Source organism: Petaurus breviceps, unplaced genomic scaffold (assembly GCF_028583685.1).
Source record: "Petaurus breviceps papuanus isolate PSGF00001 unplaced genomic scaffold, PetGlider_PUasm1.0 128, whole genome shotgun sequence".
Classification (NCBI taxonomy): Eukaryota; Metazoa; Chordata; class Mammalia; order Diprotodontia; family Petauridae; genus Petaurus; species Petaurus breviceps.
The window spans coordinates 3073177-3093558 of record NW_027185664.1 but is presented as its reverse complement, the minus strand read 5'-3'; the positions used below and the strand labels follow the sequence as shown (position 1 = coordinate 3093558).

Below are 20382 nucleotides of genomic sequence, written 5' to 3'. Positions count from 1 at the left end.
TCTGTTTACCTGGTCACCACCCCTAGCTCGGGTCCTCACCACCTTCTGTCTCGGTCAGTGCCATACCCGATGGGTACCTGAGGGCATCCAAACTCTAGCCTCTCTCATCTATCCTCCACCAGTCTATTGACCCCATGATACTCTCCGTTTTCAAGTCTGACAGCTCTGCTCTGCACAGTTGCCAAAGTGATACTTCTTGTTTTTAAATTTATCAAATGCTTTATTAACTTCATTTTACATTATTCATTTCTGTAAGATTTTGAGTTACAAATTTTTTCCCCTACCCACCACCTCAAAATAGCAATCCCACTGGATATCCCCTCCTCCAATCTGCTCTCTCCTATATCTTCCTCCATCCCCCCTCCGATTTTCCAATAGGGTATGGTGGATCTCTAGGCCCCAGTGCCTGTATATCTTATTTCCCAGTTACATGGAAAATAATATTAATAATAGAATATATATATATTAAACATTTTATTTTAAGACTTTGAATTCCAGATTCATTCCCTTCCTCCCTTATCACCCCTCCCCCCTTACTGGGAAGATAAGCAATTCAATATAGGTTGTACATGTATAGCTATGCAAAACATTCTCACAGTGGATATATTGTAAAAGTCTGACTGTATTTCCCTCCACCCTATCCCACCTGCCACTTGTTCTATTCTCTACTTTGATCCTGTCCTTTTTCAAAAGTGGGTGCTTCCAACTTCCCTCCCCCTCCCAGCCCGCCCTGCCTTCCATCATCCCCCCTCTCATCCCCTTCCCCCCTACTCTCCTGTAGGGTGAGATACCCTATTTAGCATGTATGTAATTTCCTCCCTAAGCCAAATTCATTGAGAATTCCTGTTCTTCCCCTCCCTTGTAACTGTTTTCCCTTGCCTTTTCTATATGAGATAGTTTACTCCATTCTGTCTCTCCCCATCTCCTCTCATTATATTCCTCTTAATTTCACCTTTTAAGTATCACCCCTTCCTATTAAATTGGTCCTGTGCCTTCTATCTATGTATACCTGTACACAAATAAACACACACTCACATATGTATTCATATGCCCATATACCTTCCTATATAGACATATATATATATACACATATACATATACATATACACATACACATTTCTATTCCCTTTTGAGAAAAGTTTCATAAGTTACAATTATCATTTTTCCATGTAGGAATGTAAATAGTTCAACTCTGATAAATTCCTTATGATTCTTTTCCCTGTTTACCTTCTCATGCTTCTCTTGCTTCTTATATCTAAATGTCAAATTTTCTGTTCAACTCTGTTTTTTTCATCAAGAATGCTTGAAAGTCCTCTATTCCACTGAATGATCATATTTTCCCCTGAAACATGATACTCAGTTTTGCTGGGTAGGTGATTCTTGGTTTTAATCCCAGCTCCTTTGGCCTTGGGAATATCATATTCCAAGCCCTTCAGTCCCTCAGTGTAGAAGATGCCAGATCCTTGGTTATCCTGAGTGCATTTCCACCATATTCAAATTGTTTCTTCCTGGCTGCTTGTAATATTTTCTCCTTGATCTGGGAATTCCTGAACCTGGCTATAATATTCCTAGGAGTTTTCCTTTTGGGATCTTTTTCAGGGGATGATCAGTGGATTCTTTCAACCTATATTTTGCCTTCTGGTTCTAAAACATCAGGGCAGTTTTCCTTGGGAATTTCTTGAAGGATGATTTCTAAGTTCTTTTTTGATCATGGCTTTCAAGTAGTCCAATAATTTTTAAATTATCTCTCCTGGATCTATTTTCCAGATCAGTAGTTTTCCCAATGAGATATTTCACATTGCCTTCTATTTTTTCATTTTTTTAGATCTGTTTAATAGTATCTTGATTTTCATAAAGTCACTAGCTTCCATTTGCTCCAGTCTAATTCTGAAGGAATGATTCTTTTCAGTGAGCTTTTGAGGTTCTTTTTCCATATGGCAAATTCAGGTTTTTAAGGCAATTCTTCTTCTCATTGCCTTTTTGAGCCTCTTTTGCCATCTGGGTTAGTCTATTTTTTAAGGTGTTATTTTCTTCAGTAAGGTTGTTGACTCTCATTTCATAATTTTCTTGCATCATTCTCATTTCTCTTCCCAATTTTTCCTCTACTTCTCTTACTTGGTTTTCAAAATCCTTCTTAAGGTCCTCTATGTCCTGTAACCAACTCATATTTTTCGTGGAAGCTTTTGGTGCAGGAGTTCTGACTTCACTGTCTCCCTCCTCTTCCATGCTTTTATCCTTTTTGTCTCCAAAATAGAAGTGTAAAGTCAAGATTGTTCTGCTTGCTTTGCTTCCTTCGCCTGCTCATGTTGCCACCCAGTTATTTGACTTTTGAGCTTTTGCCATAGTAGGACTCTGCCACCAGACAGGGGAGCAGTGAGGAAGCTGGCCGTGGTCAACAAGTTTGATTAGACTAAAAGACAAAGCCTCTGTTCTATCATTGAAAATGCCTATGCAAGATGGAAATACCTACGTTAACACCACATTTGAAGATTATTGAGTTATGGCTTTTCATTCACCTGAACCAAACCCTTGGACATGGTCTTTAAAAGAAAGGCAGACCTGGAGAGAACTGGAACTGAAAGAAAAAGAATGTCTAAAGGCTACAAAGATTCTGAATAAGGGTTACTAGTCAATGATGCCCCCTTCACAAAACCATGTTGACCTGGGAGAAGAGGGATGTGCATGGCCAAAGAAATAGGCACAACCAGAGGCAGAAGGAAGCATTGAAGGCATTTCCTGGATATTTGGAAGAATCCTGGGAGTCTCTGGAGAGAAGAATAGTTCCTGGACCAAACAGGGGAGCCCCAGGACCAATCAAGAATAAGTGTCGAGCAACAGCAAGGGATGAGGCTAAGGGATGTAGAGAACTATGAAGTATAAGAACTGGGCAGGTCTGGTCAAAGCAGCTGACTCTGTCCACCCTCAGATCTCTCTCCTTTCAGGGGTGCCTCAATCATAGTTTAGCACTATAAGTCTGGAGGACTAAATAAGTCCCTAGGTGAATTGGGGCTCATCATTAGTAAAGGCATCAATTTTCTAAGAACACTTTTTTGTTGGTGGAGGGGAACCTTTATAGAGAGGACTATATGCCCCTAAGCTAAATGGAGATCAACTATCAAGGGAAGAATATTTTTTGTCTATTCAACAGCTTGGTTGGGGAGTTTTCTCTACATTGTATTTTTTGTCAGGTGAAATAAAGTTTGTTCAATATTTTATGTATTATTAACTTGAGTGCTTGCATGAGAACTGAGGATCCTTTTCCCATTTTTGTAGAGACCTAGACACAAATTAATTTGGTGTTCACAAGAAAAATCATAGGTGAGGCAGGAGCTGAAGAGTATGATTTTTGGAAAGCCTTCCACGATAGAATCCATTCCAATGTATATCCAGAGCTTCACAAACAAAAACACTTTTGTGTAGCCAGAAGCAATGAAATAAAGACCATACACTAAAAATCATTTCCTGTACTCATCAGATAGCATCTTAGACCCAAGTCATACCTTATTTATCATTATTTTAGATATAATTCCAATAAACTGGGCACTTTGGTTTCCAAGTCCCACTTAGAAGGGGAAGGTGACTCCCAATATAATGCTAACAGCAAAAAAAAAGCAACTACTAGAAATCATAGCAATTGGGGGTAGGGAGAAATGGATTCCTATAACCTAAACTACCCCTGAAGTTTTCACTCTATATTATACTATATTATTATCTTATTACACTATAAGGAATACCTGATTAATGATTATATGTCATAAAAATTTGAATTCTATTTAAGAGGGCAGAGATTGCCTTCTTTGGAAAGATTTTTCTCAAGCACCTACAATGCATTATGCTGCTTTTGTAGAACCTGTGATTTCACTGGGAATAGGGAACATTAAGGAGAGGAAACTCCCTGTAGCAGCAAGCACCCAAGCCGTCCTCAGGGTTTGCTGCCCATACAGGTTCTTGGATCTGCTTTGTTAAAGGAAAGCAACTCAAAATGGGTTAACAAGCTTACTTTAATCAGTCAGACATATATCGTTTACCTTGTTCAGGGGAAAAAGGTCAGCACCCCAAACTTCAAAATATACAGACAGAATTATCAAGACATTAACAGATCAAGTAGACAGCTTTCCAAACTGTCCAACCATTACATCCATACCCAGTCAACATCTGGGTTTCCACATCTGGGTTTTTCAAAGCCGGGGGACTCTCAACAACGGCTTCCCAAAATTCAGATCAAATCACAGAACACTTCTCAAAGTGAGTCCCAAAACAAAGCTACACATCAGGGCTTATATAGCCTTCTCCTGGCTCAGAGAATGTAACAACCTTATTGACTCACTGGCCAATCAAGAAGTATCTACTGAAAAACAAGCCTCCCTCCCCAGGCTTCAGGTGCATTTTAGCCTAGGGGCAGGGAAGATCTTCCAAATTTGCATTCCCATTACACTCCCTCTACCAGAGTAGGTCAGGCTTCTGCTCTTCAGAGAGGTGCCTAGAATTCTGCGAGATTGAGTCTTTTGCCCAGATCTCACTGCTAGTCTGTGTCAGAGGCAGGACTTGAACCTATGCTTTCCTGAGTCTAAGTTTCATGGTACTATGGCCTGCTGCCTTTTTACTATCAATGTAGTTGCTTAATAAATGTTTTGTTGAATGGATGAATGAAAATTATACAAAGTAAATGAAATTTTGGGACTTGGGCCAATTTAAAGTTTTTGGAAAATTTTGTGGAATAACTATTCTTCCCCACTGCAATTCCCTACCCCTACCCCTCAATGTCAGTGAAAAGTTACATTCCCGAATTTTACTTACCTCTGTTTGTGCTTTGGCTTCTCGAATCAGGGTCAAGATATCAGATTTTGACCCCACTGATGACAAAACAGACTGTAATTTTTGCTGGTCCAGGGATGAGATTAAAAGTTGATCCAAACTAAGAGGTAAGAACAGATTTATAGATGTGACACTGAACAAAACATCCACTCCCACTTTATTTAGATGCATTTTCCTTCTTATAAAATCAATGATATTTTCTCATTTTCATAAATACCATAGAGCAAAGAAAGGGGTACCTTCTACACTAACATCACAATGCCAGAGGAATACTCTGAACTGCTTGGAGATGGATTATCCCTTGTGTTTTACTCTCCTCCCTTAAAACTCAGCTACTTAGGGCTTCATTGTTACCACAGTATTAACATTTTTCAGAGTGCTTGGAGTGCCCTCTTTTTTTAAACACACATTTTATTGAATCTTTTGTTTTTTGATTACCTGTTTCTCAATGTATCCCTCTTCCCCTTTCCCTCCAGTCTGCCCTTACCTAAAGAGGATTTTTTAAAAAGGAAACTAAAAGAGCTAAGCAAAATTAAAATGTCAGTTATATTCAATATTCCATACCCACATTGTCCCGCTTCTGCAAAGCAAGGCATCACCTAGGCCATTAAAATTTTGTAGCATTTAGTTTTGATTGTTTTGTTGTTGATACTTTTTTAAACTTTGTTGTAGTAATTATGTGTATATTTTTTTCTCCTAGTTCTGCTCACTTCCATGATTTTCTGCATTAATTATATTATTTCTTATAATACGGTAATATTCTCAAACTTTCATGTAACACAATTTGTTTAGAGCCATTCCTCCATCTACTTTGTTTCCAGCTATTTGTTACTGCAAAAATTGAAACTGTAAATATTTTGGTGTGTATGGGGCCCCCCCTTTTTTTGTCAACTGATTTCCTTAGGGTATATGCCCAGCAGTAGAATCTCTGGGTCAAAGGGTATGAATACTATAGCCACTTCCTTCACATAATTCCAAGTTGCTTTCCAGAATGGTTGGATCAATTCATTGGTTGTCTTTCTACAACCCTCCAGCCTTGACTCTTCCTCTCTTCTGTCATCTAAGACATTTTTGGAACTTTATTTCATATGGTTATTGATGGTTTGAATTTCTTCTTTTGAAAACATTTCACTGAAAGGCAACCCCAATTGCCGAGCCTTCCCCCCTCCAAGAACAAATCAAAACAAAATAAACAGACAGAAATAAAACTGTTCATATCCTTTGACGACTGACCGATGGGAGAATGACTTTTGTTCTCATGTGTTTTGATTAGTTGTCTATACATCTTGGATATCAGACTCTCATCAGATATATAGAATTGTTTTTCTCTAGTACACCAATTCCCTTCTTATCTTCATTGCATTAATTTTGTACATGCAAAAAGTTTTCAATTTCATATGATCAAAGTTACGATTATTTTATTATCACCTCTCTCCTTTGTTATACATATGAGAAACAGATGATCTGGTTAACATCTAATCTTTTTGTAGTGTGTTTTTTAGTATTCAGAGCATGTATATATTTGGAATTTAATGTGTTATAGTACATAAGGCATTAGTTTATGTCTAATTTTTGCCAGGCTGTTTTTTGGTTTTGTCAGGGATTTGTGTCAAAGAGGAAGTGTTTCCTGGGTATTTTATATTTGGGGTTTTATTGAATATGTAATTATTGAATGAAATTATTTCCAATAATTCCTTGTCTAGTCTCTTTCACTATTATATCATCTTTTCTATTTTTTTTTAACCAGTTCCAAATTGTGCTTAGTACTTTAAAATACCATTTGAGCTTTGGAAATGCTATTTCCCCTCCATTCCTACTTTTTTCATATCTCCCTTGATATTCTAGATCTTTTGTTCTTCCTAATGAATTTTGTCATTGTTTTGTCCAGCTCTGTAAAGTTTTCCAGGGTAGTTTAATGTAATGTTCATGGGAATTTGAAGACCTTCCCTGCTTTGAAAATATACTCTGCCCCCTAATAGGCTGAATGTAATCTCATGGAACCTGTGGTGGGAGGAGGTTGTTGAAGGGTGGAACAGAGCCCACAGGAAGCTGGGAGTCAGAGCTAGATAGACTGGGGGGAAAGATAGGACAATCAGGCAAGGAGTCAGGCTCCTGAACAAAAGCTGGTTTTTTTCTACCTGCTGTGACAGCTGAGCTTATGTTGGTTTGTGGGAAGGCTAAAGGATGGTATGGTTCTCTGTACTGTTGTGGCTTATTAATTTCTTTCCTAATATGATGGAAGTGGCTTACTGGTTTTGAGATTTGGTTTTCTGGTGTCTGAATAAACATTTTGGTTCTGTCTTCTGTATGGAGAGCATGTTCTATTTTGTGATGAAGATGGGAATATTTATAGTCACAGCTGGTGCTGTACATATTGCATTGGCACTACATTTAGTATAGTACTTATTCTATAAATTAATTCCAATAGCATCATCATCTTTACTATATTGGCACAGAGCAGCCAGGTGCATGGAATCTCTGAAGTAGTGTTTGGTAATTGAATCTATAAAAGTGTCGAGTGTGCTTTGACAGAACAAATCCCCAAGTACTTGGTGCATTTTGTTCTTTTTTTGAATGGAACTTTCCTTTTTATTATTCCCTCCTGAATTCTGCTATTGCTATCCAGCATGCTCTTGATTTTTATGCATTTATTTTCTAAACCTGCAACTAGGCTATTCTACACCATCCATCATAGGAGTCGGGATGTGGACCAGAACTGCGATTTCCTTGCTATCAGTAGCCCCACTGAGGAAACATCCCTCTACCAATATGGGATCTGTGACTTAGACCATAGCCTAGAATACTAAGAGTTTCTGTGACCAGCATAAGATCACCCAGTCACCAGGTGTCAGTAGCAGAACTTGGACCCATTACTTCCAGGCTCTGGAGCTGAACTCTATTCATTATATTATTCTGAAATGATGGCGTCAGAAAAAGGGACATTTTTTTCTGCCTTTCATTTATTTTTCTTGCCTTATTGTTCTCTCTCACATTTTTGGAAGCATAAGATATAATAGTAGGGAAAGGAGGAAGGCTCTTGTTTAGATCAGTCTTCATCTTTCAGTTGTAAAGGACCTTGGGGGCCACCCTGCCTTTTACCTGTACCTGAACAAGAATGTCCTCTGAAACATCCCAGACACTTGTCATCCAGTCTTCAGTTGAAAACCTGCAGCAGCAGCAGGGAACCCCCAACACCCCAAGGCAGCTTCTTCCCTACGTGTCTAATACTGAGGAATTTCCTTCCTTTCTCTCAGAAATGATCTTCTACTACTCCCAGCTCTGCTCTATGGGCTTATGGATTTTCCACTTGGGTTGCATCATTCTCCTTTCTTTTCACATTCTGTCCTCTGCCCCAAAATGTCCCTTTTGAGGTGAAAGTTTACAATTAATTCAATCTTGAAGAGCAACTTTTTAGGAAAAACTCTCAATTCAAGTCATGTCAACTGGCATTTTTTTCTTGGTGCTAGGTGATATGATAAGTTCTGAGAATACATAGGCATTTCTGCAGGTTTTTTCCCCCAAGTTATTTTTAAAAGAAGGGAAACAAAGCATCAATAAATAAAACTGATTTTGGTTGTCGTTCAGTCTTTTCAAACACGTCTGACTCTTGGAGACCCCATTTGGGGTTTTCTTTGCAAAGATACTAGAGTATCTTGATATTTTCTTCTCCAGATCATTTTATAGATGAAGACACTAAGGCCATCAGGGGTTAAATGACCTCCCAAGGGAGTTAATAAGTGTCTGTGGTTGCATTTAACTCTTATCTTCCTGACTCCAGGCCTGACCCACTGTGCCACCTAGCTTATGCATTTTTTTTAAGGGAAAAGAAAGGAAACATACTCACCCTATGGACCAACTCTTTCCAACGTATCTCCCATCCACTGCCTTTTCCTGGATTGTTATATCTTCATCAGAGGCTGAGGCAGGGGTCCCAGGACCACTAATCCAAGAACTATTTCCCCTAGAACATAACCCATCTCCACTCTGACCTTTTGCCAGATGTGAAAGGGAAGGTGATTCATTGAGGTTTGAGAGGCTTTCATTTGGAAGGCCAAGGGACCTCCTGGGAGTAATTTCTAGCTCAGTTTTAAAGTGGCCAGCTACAGGTTCCACTGAATAATCCTCATCACATAGCTTGTCAAGGTCGGGCATGCTCAAAGCCCTCAGCTCTCTAAGTTTAGAGCGGGATAAAGGACATGGTCGAGCTTGGCCTCCAGCTGTCCTGTTTCTCCTGATCTGAGAAGCTGTGCTCACTGCTGGATTATAAGTAGCTGGAGGTTCAAGTAACTTCTTTTGGTCCAAACCAGGGTTCTCTCTTCTTCCTTCTGTTGGATTTGGTGGAGAAACTAGGAGAGTCATAGTCGAGGGTGATTTGTTTAGCTGGGAGGCCAATGAAATGGTTTCATTTTGGTTTTCACCACATGAGCTCAAGCTTCGTCGTAAGGACCTCATGGTATCACTGGAGTTGCTGGGGATCCCTGAAGATATAGTGCCTGATGATCTCCTCCCAATAGGAGGTTTGGAGTTCATGGATACTGCTGAAGGGAAATCAATGGACTTGACTACAGGCCTGTCAAAACTAGCAAGATTTTCAAAAGATTTGATCCTCTGTTTCACAGAAAAAGATGAGGTAGGTTCATGGGGCCAGTTTAGCTCATAGTAGTAATGCCTCCTGGTAGATTTTATTCTATTTGTGACAAGGCAGTTTGCGTCCTGGGCCCCAAGGGCACTAGCACCTCCCAGGTCTGTTTTGGGGATGCTCTGGGCAGTTTCCAACAGTTGTTTTCCTCCTTGAATGCCCTGTCCATTAACCAGGCCAAGAAGTTCACCTTTGGATATTCTTGTCTCGGGTACACAGACATAGTTCTCATCTGCCACATAATTCTGGCTATCTTGAAGAGAGCATCCTGAAGATTGTACAGAGTGGTTTTCACCTCCAAAATGGCTTGCAAGTTGGGCTGGCATCGAGTAAGTTCTTGTAACTGGCCTTGGGGTGCAATAGGGACCATCATGCAGAGTGATGACATTTTTGGAGTTCCCAGGAGGTTCAGACATCTGGTTCGTTTTCTTCTGGTTATTACCTGTCTTCTCTGAAGGCAGATGTGGGGAAGGGCACACAGGCAAGAAAAAGGGGGAAGAAGAAGAGAGTCTTACCTCAATGAAACTTCTTTGAATTTCTTGTTCTTCTGGGGCATCTTCCTGAATGGAGTGAGAAGCCAGAGAAGGTGGGTGACTTGGGGACAGCTCCACTCTTCTGTGGCAGAGCTTGCTTTCACCTTTTCTGTAAAGATTTTCTTGGGCAGAGAATCCTCTCTGGTCACTTTCACCTAACTTGTCACCACCCGGGCTTTTGGGATTTCTTTCAGAAGAGATGGCGATTATCTTTACCTGGTTCATTCTGTCTCTTGAGTCACCAGCAGCTGCCTTGTTCCCCTTTTCACCAAACCCACTGGGGAGAGCTGAGACCACTGTTACTTCTTTTGGGTTGGAAAGGCCAAATTCATTTTGTCCAAGGAGTCTATTTTCATTTGTGTTCCGAGTCATAGGGATGTTTCCATCTGACATGGGGGAACTCATTGGCCCAGACACAATCAAAGCTAATTTACTCTCTTGTCCACGTGTAGGAGATTTGGGAGCCATGGGAGAGCTTTTGTCTGGTTCTCCATGGACAGAAATGCTTCGAGAGCCCAACACTCTCTTTGAAAGGGTTTTGGGAGAGGTTTGGGGTGAAGCAAAAATTTTTCTCTGCTCAGTCCCACTAACCTTGGCAGCCTGACCAGCACTAGGAGCTTCTGTGCTGGGTTTGTTCTTGCTTTTGATGCTGAGGCCTTTCAGCTTTGACCCTGACCTAGGTTTGTGATTGTTATTGAGAAGCGTTTCCATACAACTCTTGGGTGCTGGCCCTTTTGTTTCAGGATTCTGTTTTGGTTGAGATGAAGGACTGGGCAGAGTAATACCCCCCTTAACATGGTTTGTGCTGGAAGTGTGAGTTTTAGTGTTGGAACTTTTTGTTGTGGAAACACACTGTTCCTTTTCATTTATGCTTTGTGTACTATGATTAATTTTACTTGGATCTTTGTACTGGGTCAGAAGCGGACTTCTGACCGATTTTTCTGGTCCTTGTTGCAAGTCCCCCAAGTCCTGACTTTCAGAGATATGAAGGCTCGTCAAATCACATTCTTCATTATTAGATGAACCTGTATTTAAAGAGAATTGAGCATGACTGTAACTATCAATTACCTTAATGGTTGCTTCTTGCTTTTTGCATTGGGATTTGTTGTCTAGCAAGCTGTGCTCTAGGCCATTAACCAACCTGGGGCTGATGGAGGGGATTGGGGGCTTGTGCACAAGGCCACAGTCTCTGAAAGACTCACAGGTTTCCGGAGTTTTGGCAGTGCTGCTGTCTTGCATTTTCCCCTCCATGTGTAAGGCTCTGCATCCCTGTGTAATATTTCCATCTGAATATGCTGAGCTCTCCCAAGAGCCCTTATCCAAATAAAAGGAAGGAAGGGAGTTCATAGGAACTGTTCTGCCTGTCTTTGCCTGCTGGTAAGAGTTGGAGATTGTAGGTTTTTCTGTGTCAAAGGAAGGTGTTGCCCCTGGGGCTGTCTGTACACTACCCATAACAGTACTTCCTAATGGTGAAACTTTGGCTCCTGCTGGGTAAGGTGGATCCCCGGACTGTGGATTCACAGTAGGGCTGGGTCGCCGTTCTACTTGAGAGTGTGGCTTTGGATGAGTATTCATGCAACAAATTTCAATTTGTTCCTCATCTGACTCTGTGGCACTGTGTGTCTGAGAAGAGCAAGATGGTGGATGGGATGTCATGCTGTCCCTGAAGGGAGTGGGTGAAGGTTCTGTAAGAGACTCTGGGTCCAAATGTGAATCCTCAGCAGCTCCAGACCTAGACTTTGGTGATGGCTCAGTGGTGTCAGCTTCCCCGTGGCCAAATGAGGACAAGCTGTCTTCATGTAAGCTGCTAAAATTCCTAGAGTAGGTACTCAGACAGTTTCTATTCACAGTAAAATGCTTGCCTGGATTAACTGAATCCAAAACTGAAAAGTGAGAGGTCCACTGAAGCTGAGGAGATGAAAGTGAAGGCCCACAGTTCATACTTTCAAATGAGTCTTCTTGAACTGTGCTCTGCTCCAGCGGGTAGGAGCTCCTACCTCTTGCCCAAGAGTGTCTCTGAGAACCTCCCTCACCCCAGTGGGCACCTGTTTCTGGAGGATACTCAGATCTTCCTTCACAATCAGCTAACTGACTGATGATGGTGTCAATGTCAGTCACTAGCATCTCCTCAGAACCTCTTAATCCACTACCTCTGTGTACTTCTTTGGTACTGACAGGAGATGGCAGTGTGGAACCAGATTGCATAGCTCCTTCAGTTTCAGAGGCTGGAGCTCCTTTTGAGTGGGTTCCTCCTCTTGTGGCCAAAGTCCCACTGGGATCAGTATCAATCAGCTCCTTGTCCCCTGGTGATTCAAGGTGGTCCTGTGAGCCATCCACATCTGTTTAGAGAAATAAGAGGGGGGAAAAAGGTGGGGTGAGAGGAGGGCTCTGGCAGGAAGCAGAGGTCAACAATGATATAGTTGAAAAAACATTGCATTTTGAATCCTTCTTCTGCTATGGATGCCCTACCTTGTGACACTAGGTAAATCACTATACCTTTTTGGGTCTCCGTTTCCTTATCTGGAAAATGAGGCAGATGGATGAATGGATTGTTAATGTCTTTTCCAGCTTTTGAAATCCCACAATCCTACCCGTATGTTCTAAAACTGCCCTAAATAAATGAAATGGGAAATGAATACTAGTTTTAGAGCAAACATCCACAGCAGATTTTGGAGTATCTTCTCTGCAGAGTACCCTTTGCCTAACAATGTCGATTTTTAAAAATCCCAGCAGAAACAGACATGACCCTCTAAGAGTCATCAAGTGCCCTGCATATATATTATCTAATTTTAGTATCACAAACCCTATGCTGTCAGTATCCAAAGTAGTTGCCCATTGTACAGAAAGGACACTGAAGCCCAAAGAGGTTAAATGATTTGCTACTGGCCACTTAGCTAGGACTTGAACCACACAGCCAGCTCTTCTGATTTCAAAGCCAGGGGGCCTTTCACTACTTCTCCAGTGTCTTCATGTTTCCAAAGTCCAAAAACTAATTGGTAGTAGTAGGCAGAGTGGGTGCTGGTTTCTGGTTAGATCCTCTCTTCTGGTGCTTTCTAAGGTAATAGAAGTAATTAATGGAAACAGATTAGAGGGCCATACCTACTGAAACTGTTCTCAGTTCTTTGATCAGCAAGTGATTAGTACTCTCTCCAGCACCCCTCTGCGACTCCTTCACAGCTGTCTCCCCTCAATGAGTCCTTCATAGTATCATATCATAGTAATCTCTAAGTGCAAGGGTATCATCCTGAAATGTGGAAGTAATACAGGACCCACGTCCCTGATAAGTTTTCAAAACAGTTGGCCCAAGACTAACTTGTAGGGGAAAATATGAGACAGTACTTTTTAAATTACATAGTTGAGTACCAAATCTTTTGGTACATACTGTGGGAAAAGTTCAGAGAAGGCTGGAGCAGTCAGTATCTGCTTACTGGGGCATTTCAAGTCAAGGTTGAATGAACATTGGTGAAAGACACTGTAGAGGGACTTCTCAATCACCACTCAATCACCACCATGGCTTTGGATCCTCTTTCTCAACTCTTGAGACCCTATGGCAGTGGAGGGTAAAGAAGATGGTAGGCTTATGCTCTGAACAACAGACTGAAAAGTGTGAGAGAGGACATTCCAGGATATAGGAGGGAGAGGCACTATATCTTACCACTGGACCCAGATGGCTCCAGAGAAGAGAGTGAGGCTGGTGACTTTGCACAGCCCTGCCTTACTTAAATCCAATTCACTTGTAAGTCATGACATCACCTTCCTGATGTCATTGATCCTCTTTGGGAAGGAAGAACAAACCATCATCTGTGAGTAGTAGTAGCTGCCCCACTGGGGACCCAACTGGTCAGTTCCAGTTGGACAATGCTGTTCTTTCCTTCCCCTGCATCCCCTCCCTCTGTCCACATAGGGAATCCATACCTTATATTTCTTTGGCCAGAGCAAAAGTAATTTTTTTTTTTGCTTTTTGGAGGGCAATTAGTGTTAAGTGACTTGCCCAAAGTCACAGGGCTAATAAGTCTGTCAAGTGCCTGAGGCCGGATTTAGGAATATAAATTTTGATTTTTTTTTCCTCTTCTCTACTTATTTATTCTATTATTAAAAAGAAAAGTAGGACAGTTAACTCTTCAGCCCCAGGTAGCTTCATTTATGATTTCTTGAAGTACAGCACTGGAAAACCAGATTTTTGATTAAACTCATTGTGATTCAAATGGAGCTGCTAGACACCAAGCCTTAAATCTGAATCACTGGTTCTCACTGATTGACCAAGAATAGGTCCCAGCCCAAGCCTTATTGAGTTCTAATGGCTGATAGTGAGTGTAAATAACAACCGTTTCTGTTTTGGCCAGAAACCCTGAGGTCTTCTCCTGTACTGAGCCAAAGATTACACAGGTCATAAATGGCAGAGGTAGGATTTAAGCCTACCTCTACCATCTGAATCACAATCCAATATTCTTTTTTTTTAATAGTATTTAATTTTTCCAATTACATATGAAAACAATTTTTAGCATTCATTTTAAAAAACTTTTGAGTTCCAAATTTTTTTCCTTCACTCTATTCCCTCCCTAAAACAATATGCAGTTTGATATAGGTTTTATATGTGCAATCATTTAAAATATATCTCCATATTAGTTATATTGTGAAAGAAGAAAAAGATCAAAAGGAAAGACTAGCAATTTGCATTCAGACTCCATCATTCTTTGTAATGGTATGGAGACAGTTAGGTCAAGGGTTTGTAAAATCAGGATATCATCCTGTTACTTAACATTATCTGGGGGTGAAAATTTCTCAGTTTTGTATTAACTTCCCTTTCTCCCCGAATCGCTTCACTTCTGCTGTCAATCAGCAGCAAGCCCTTTCAGGAGGCTTTCTGATTTCCCGCCTCAGTGGGCCCCTCCTCCTGGCCAGCGGGAGTCAGGGACAACCTGAGCTCATCTCCCCTCACCCTTACTTTGGGACCCATCCCCCTTTCCCTTGCTGTCAATCAGCATCCTTGTTCTTTGTAAGCCTGTTTCCCAGCCACTGAGAGATAGTGGGGGGGGGGGGGCTTCCCTGTGACTTGCCATTGGGGAAGATTTTCACACCAAGACTTGAGTCCACCTCTCAGCCAGTTGGAGAAGGGACAGCCAGGGGAAGGGGGTCTGACTGCCTTAGAGTATAAATTCTTGTTCTGCCTTTTGTAATATTCCTCTTCCTCATGATCAGTCATGGGGAAGATGGCCTTCTTCTCCCGGGGAAGAGAATAAATTCCTGTTCTTACCCTAAGAGATATTCTTGTGCTCTTGATTAAATTTTGGATGAGGTTTTTCATCACAAATAATATAACACTTTTACAGTTAGTTAATGTTAAAAGAATGGTTTGTGGTCTATCTTGTAAATGCTTTAAAAGAAGTATAAAATAACCAGAAGTTGGAATTTTTTATGACTTGAGATGTAATGTATTAAAACTGAGTATTCAATGTATTTATGTATGTATTGGAGCCTGTTATTAATTTCTTAGGGGAATCTCATCCTCCTGATGGGAGAATGAATAATGGATTCATGTAATGTATCAAAAAACTGGGTTCTAATGTGAGTTTCCTGAACATGACAATTGGCCAAGGTTCCAATTTTGATTTTATAAGAATGAGAGCATAAGGGTTGAATGGTCATTTAAAATTCTGAGAAGATCAATTTTGCAGGAGAATGGACACAAGAAAGTGCATTTCTACAAGAAGATGGCCTGCCTTTGAAGTCTGCCCTACACCAGGGGATGAGGTCCTGCCAAACTCTTGGGAGGACTCTAAACCACAGCCCAACTGGGAAGGACCATTTCAGGTGCTACTGATAACAGAGACCACAGTCTGGTGGAACTATATATGGACACACTATACCAGAGTGAAGGGACCAATCCTTCCCAATTACCAGTGGGAAGCCCAAGCCACCCCCGGATCCTTCAGAATGGACCTTTCAGAAATTGAAGTAATGCTTGATCATCCTAAGCAAATGAGAAAAGACCGTGAGCTGCCGTGGATGGTTCTTCTTCTGATCATGTGTTTTGGTGGCCTGGTGCTTTTCTCTCACATCACTAGTAGTCTGCCTCTGGGTTGGAACCCTTTTCATGTTATGATTAGTAACCAGGACCACGGGAGAAGAAGGCACTTCCTATATGGCCTGTAGCTTTGTGTGGATTGTTGTTTGTACCGTACTTAATTCCTTGCTTCCAAAGATTGATCTTAAGCACTGCCCAGAATATGAGCTTCATTAAGAGAGATGACACCCATGAGAATGTTCATATGATGACTATAATGAGTGTGCAGTGATGCTAGAAAGGTCTGAAAAAAACTGGTCTGAAAAAATGTGGAAACAAAATTCTTACTTAAAAAAAGGAGGACTTATAAGGGTTAGCAGGATGAGTTCTATTTCCACAAAGGTTATCTGAACAAGGAATGCAGTCAACACGCGCTGTTAGGGTAAAGACTGTGTTTCCATATTAGGAGATGGGGCCATCAAAGGAAGGTATTTCATGGGGAGAGGGTTCCAGAAAATAGCCTGGGTGGCCATTTTTACCTCACCCACTTAATTAGGTTCGTGTATATTAACTTACACACCCCTAAGGAAGGGTTAGTACCATTTTGTGAACATGTGTCACCTGAGGTGGGAGGGGGAACATATTAAGCATTCTGAGAAGTCTAGAAACTATGCCGATTCTCACCAACCAGAGTAAGACAGGAGGGACTGGCAGCCGGGAATCGGGACAAAAGGGCTTGCTCCTGCTTCTGTAGGGTGTAGGGGAGCTCATCTTGGGTTCCACACCCAAGGATGTATTAAAGTTCCAACTGCTTCACTCATCCTGAGTCTGTCTAATTTACTGCATCTATCTGGGTGACGGGTTATTTCTCACAGGAGGTAACATTAAAAGCTGGAGGGAAGGGCTCAGGAAAGGCCTAATACAGCATCTGACTCTGAGATACCAAAGAACAGCCATATGACATAGCCAATTTCTAAATCTCCAATATTACCCAATCTTCCATTTTCTAAGAACCAATCCTCCCTGAGGAAGCTGATCAAAATTCTTATGAGCCAAGAGCCAATAAAAATCTGGCACCCTAGAGAAAATTAAGACAAGCAACATGTTTCAGACAGATATTAGGTTTGTAAAAAAAATAACAGGTAAAGTTGGACCCCCACCACAACTCCTAGGAAACAGAAAATAATATCAGAGCTTAAAAGGTCTTAACAATGAAAGACTTTTTTAAAAAGCTGCTGGCCTCATTCATTGTGTATTTTATCAGGCCTTTCCGACACAATATGAATATTTTCTTTTTTTCCCTTAAACATAAGTGCACCTAAAATATGGAATACTACATGAATTTCCATGTCATCCTTGTGCAGAGGCCATGCGGCCCTTCTTTGTATCATTCCAGTTTAAGTACATGTACTGCCAAAGCAAGCACAAGATACGAACATTTTCAAAACAGTAGGATTTAATGGGATGAGGGAAGGGAGGCTGGAAGACATCAAGCCAAAGAAAACCCAAGTTTTCTGACTCCACATTCAGGGCTCCTCAAACTGAACCACATTGTTGTCTTTTTACCCATTCAAAGGATCCTAGATTTAGAAGAGACTTTCATGGTGATCTTGTCATACTCCCTCATTTAGAGATGAGACCCAAGGAGTGAGGTGCTTGCTCCTGGTCACATAGTATGTGGAAGAAATGGAATTCAGATCTAGGATGTGTGATGCTGTATCTAGTGCTCTGACCATTGGACTCTCAGATGACCTTTCTTAGAACTCTGCTATCGCTTAACCTCTGTCTGCCTCAGTTTCCTCAACTTTAAAATGGGGATAATAACAGCACCTACCTCAAGGGATTGTTATGAGAGTCAAATTGAAATAACATTTTGAAAACACTTAGCACAGAGCCTAGAATTTAGTGGGTGCTTAATAAATGCTTGTTCCCTTCCTTACCAGGAATACAAATAAAAATTAGAAATGTTTCCATGGAATAAAGGACATATAGTTTACTTATTGGAGAGCCCCTCATGACCTCACTCAAAATCAACTTAACAATTCTAAGAAGTTTGTTTATGTGGATTCCAGGACCAGAGGATAGCTGGAAGAACCGACAGATAAGACCCTGGGAGCAATGTGACAGCAAAGGTAAGGACAGACTACAAAAAGCAGACACAAGAACTCAGAAGTCATCAAAATCTGGGGCCATCTATTATAGGACCAAACAGCTTTACCTATATTGGATGGCCCCAGGGTGATATTCATAATGATGACCCTCAATCAAGAAAAGGTTAATTTTGTTCTTTATGCTGTGTTTTAAGGTGGGGAGAAAGAAGGGGGAAAGGTATTTCAAGGGGCAGGAATTTAAGGGGACATAACTGACATTAAGAAAAAATAGTCATCAATAAAAACAAAGTACAAGGAAACATAGATTTCAAAAAGATTTCTGTCCAAAAAGGTTTAAATGTTAACACAATAATTTGATACTTAATGGGCTAAAACCTCAACTCAGAAAAATCTGGGATCTGCTCGTTTGCTAAGGTTCTAGATTGTCAAGTCCCAAATTTGTTCACAAACTAGCAAAAATTTAACTCACATAAACTTGAGTTTTAAAAAAAACCACAACTTGAATTATCCAAAGTGTTATCAGAATCTATCTCTTTTTAATATATCATGGCTTGAGCTTCAAAAAGAGGAATACATTTCCCTAGAGTAAACCTAATTTATCCTTTTAAGAACATTTTTTAAACACATTTGACAATAAGGTTGGCTTTTAGCAAAAGCTTACTGTAAATGCTCTTTATTTGGTGACTGAGGTTACTTCATTGTCAAGATATTGGCAGTGGATTATTCTAAAAAAAGAAATAATACCCCCACTTGTCTGGAAGTCAGATTTCTGGCAACCTCAACCACAGGAGAAGAAGTAAGCAAGAGAGGCCTCTGGACTGCTGTCACAAAGGCTGGCCACCAATGTGTCAGTACTGTACTGGGACATAGAAACCTACAGGCTATTTTTCAGGAGATGACTTTCAGTCAATACACAATTCTAACAAATGTGGGTATCTGATTTTTTTTCTTGTTTCCAGGAGATTTGATGCAACAAATCAGAAGGAGAAGACACAGGCATACTGTCAGTAGAAGTGACCATTGACAGCAACAGTAAAAAAAAAAAAGAAACAAACCCAGAAAAATAATTGCATGAGAGTACTGTACAAGGATTAGTAATAATATTGACCCTGAACTATGAATTAAAGTTTTAGTTATAGTATGTATACATATATATTTAATATAAGCTAGCAGTGACTGAACAAGCTGTGCTATATAATTGTGATAGAATACTACTGTGCTGTAAGAAATGATGAGATCAGTGGTTTTAGAAAAAACACGATAAGACTTGCATGAAATAACAAAGTGAAATAAGCAGAACCAAGAAAGAGAACAGTATGTACTATAACAGCAATGTTGTTTTAAGATGATTTTAACAAATAAGTTATTTTATCCGTCATAAATATTAACCATAAAGGACATGTGAAGAAGCTATCTTCATGTAGAGAGAGAACTAATAGATGTATAGAATAAGTCTGTGTGTGTGTGTGTGTGTGTGTGTGTGTGTGTGTCAAATGGTAGCCATCTTTAGGGGGATAGGGTAGGGGGGGAAAGAGAAAAAAAATTTTACTGGAGAATTTTGTTGCATATTTGAAAAGAATAGCAAGTTGTACAATTGCACATTTGCAGTTTCATGTACAATCATCTTTTTTATTCTGTTATAGAAATGCTTGCTTTATTGCAGAAATTAAAAATAATATTTCTTTTCTTATGTTATGCTACACAACTTCCTCTGATTTGTGTAGATCTCCTTGGTCTTGTTTCTCCAACTAGGGGTTGTGAGCTTTGTGAAGGTAGGACAGAGGCAGTGGTCAAAGAACCAGGTTTTGAACCCTGCCTCTGACACTTTCTATCTCTGTTACCCTGGACAAATTTCCTTAATCTCCATGGTATTTAATTTCTTCATTTATAAAATGGGGTTGTACTAGAGGGTCTCTGAAGTTCCTTCTAACTCTAGATCTATGATTTCCATGTGCCATGAACTTCATGCCTTTCTCTGGTAAAAATTGAAAACATGACAAAAATCAGCAGAAATGGATATTTCCACGTGGAAAAGAGAACAGAAAAAGAAGACTGTATATGAAACCTTGAGTGTGTGCAGCTTGTTTTTTTAAAGCACACATACCCAGTGTGTATATGTACATATTTAGACACATATATTCTTTTCTTTCATATGCTCTTGACACAATGGGTTACCAATAAATGCCTACGGATTGAAAATTAATATGCCCCATGTTAAATTAAAATTCCTCATGAATTGAGAATAATTTCAATAATTATAAGCTGTTGGTTCAAAAAGTG

At 40.3% G+C, this 20382-nt stretch overlaps 1 protein-coding gene, 2 long non-coding RNA genes and 1 other non-coding gene across 8 annotated transcripts in view; 1 reads left to right on the top strand and 3 right to left on the bottom strand.

Moving 5' to 3' along the window:
- LOC138171523 (uncharacterized) overlaps positions 1-19583 on the top strand; it is a 45637-nt gene extending 26054 nt beyond the window's left edge. For both annotated transcript variants that reach the window (XR_011170911.1, XR_011170909.1), the window contains 2 exons: positions 18064-18123; positions 19062-19583. This is a non-coding gene — a long non-coding RNA (uncharacterized lncRNA). The remainder of the gene's footprint in view (positions 1-18063; positions 18124-19061) is intronic.
- Positions 1-20382, bottom strand: part of LOC138171490 (PDZ domain-containing protein 2-like) — a 539177-nt gene that overhangs the window by 16765 nt on the left and 502030 nt on the right. For all 4 annotated transcript variants that reach the window (XM_069101003.1, XM_069101012.1, XM_069101022.1 and 1 more), the window contains 2 exons: positions 8660-12326; positions 4798-4915 (listed from right to left, as the gene is read on the bottom strand). In XM_069101003.1, the coding sequence (XP_068957104.1) occupies positions 4798-4915; positions 8660-12326 (3785 nt within the window). The remainder of the gene's footprint in view (positions 1-4797; positions 4916-8659; positions 12327-20382) is intronic.
- LOC138171518 (uncharacterized) overlaps positions 1-20382 on the bottom strand; it is a 579386-nt gene that overhangs the window by 70555 nt on the left and 488449 nt on the right. The window lies entirely within an intron of this gene.
- On the bottom strand, positions 17311-17417 carry LOC138172664 (U6 spliceosomal RNA). The gene has a single exon (XR_011171208.1). It is a non-coding gene; the product is annotated as a U6 spliceosomal RNA (small nuclear RNA).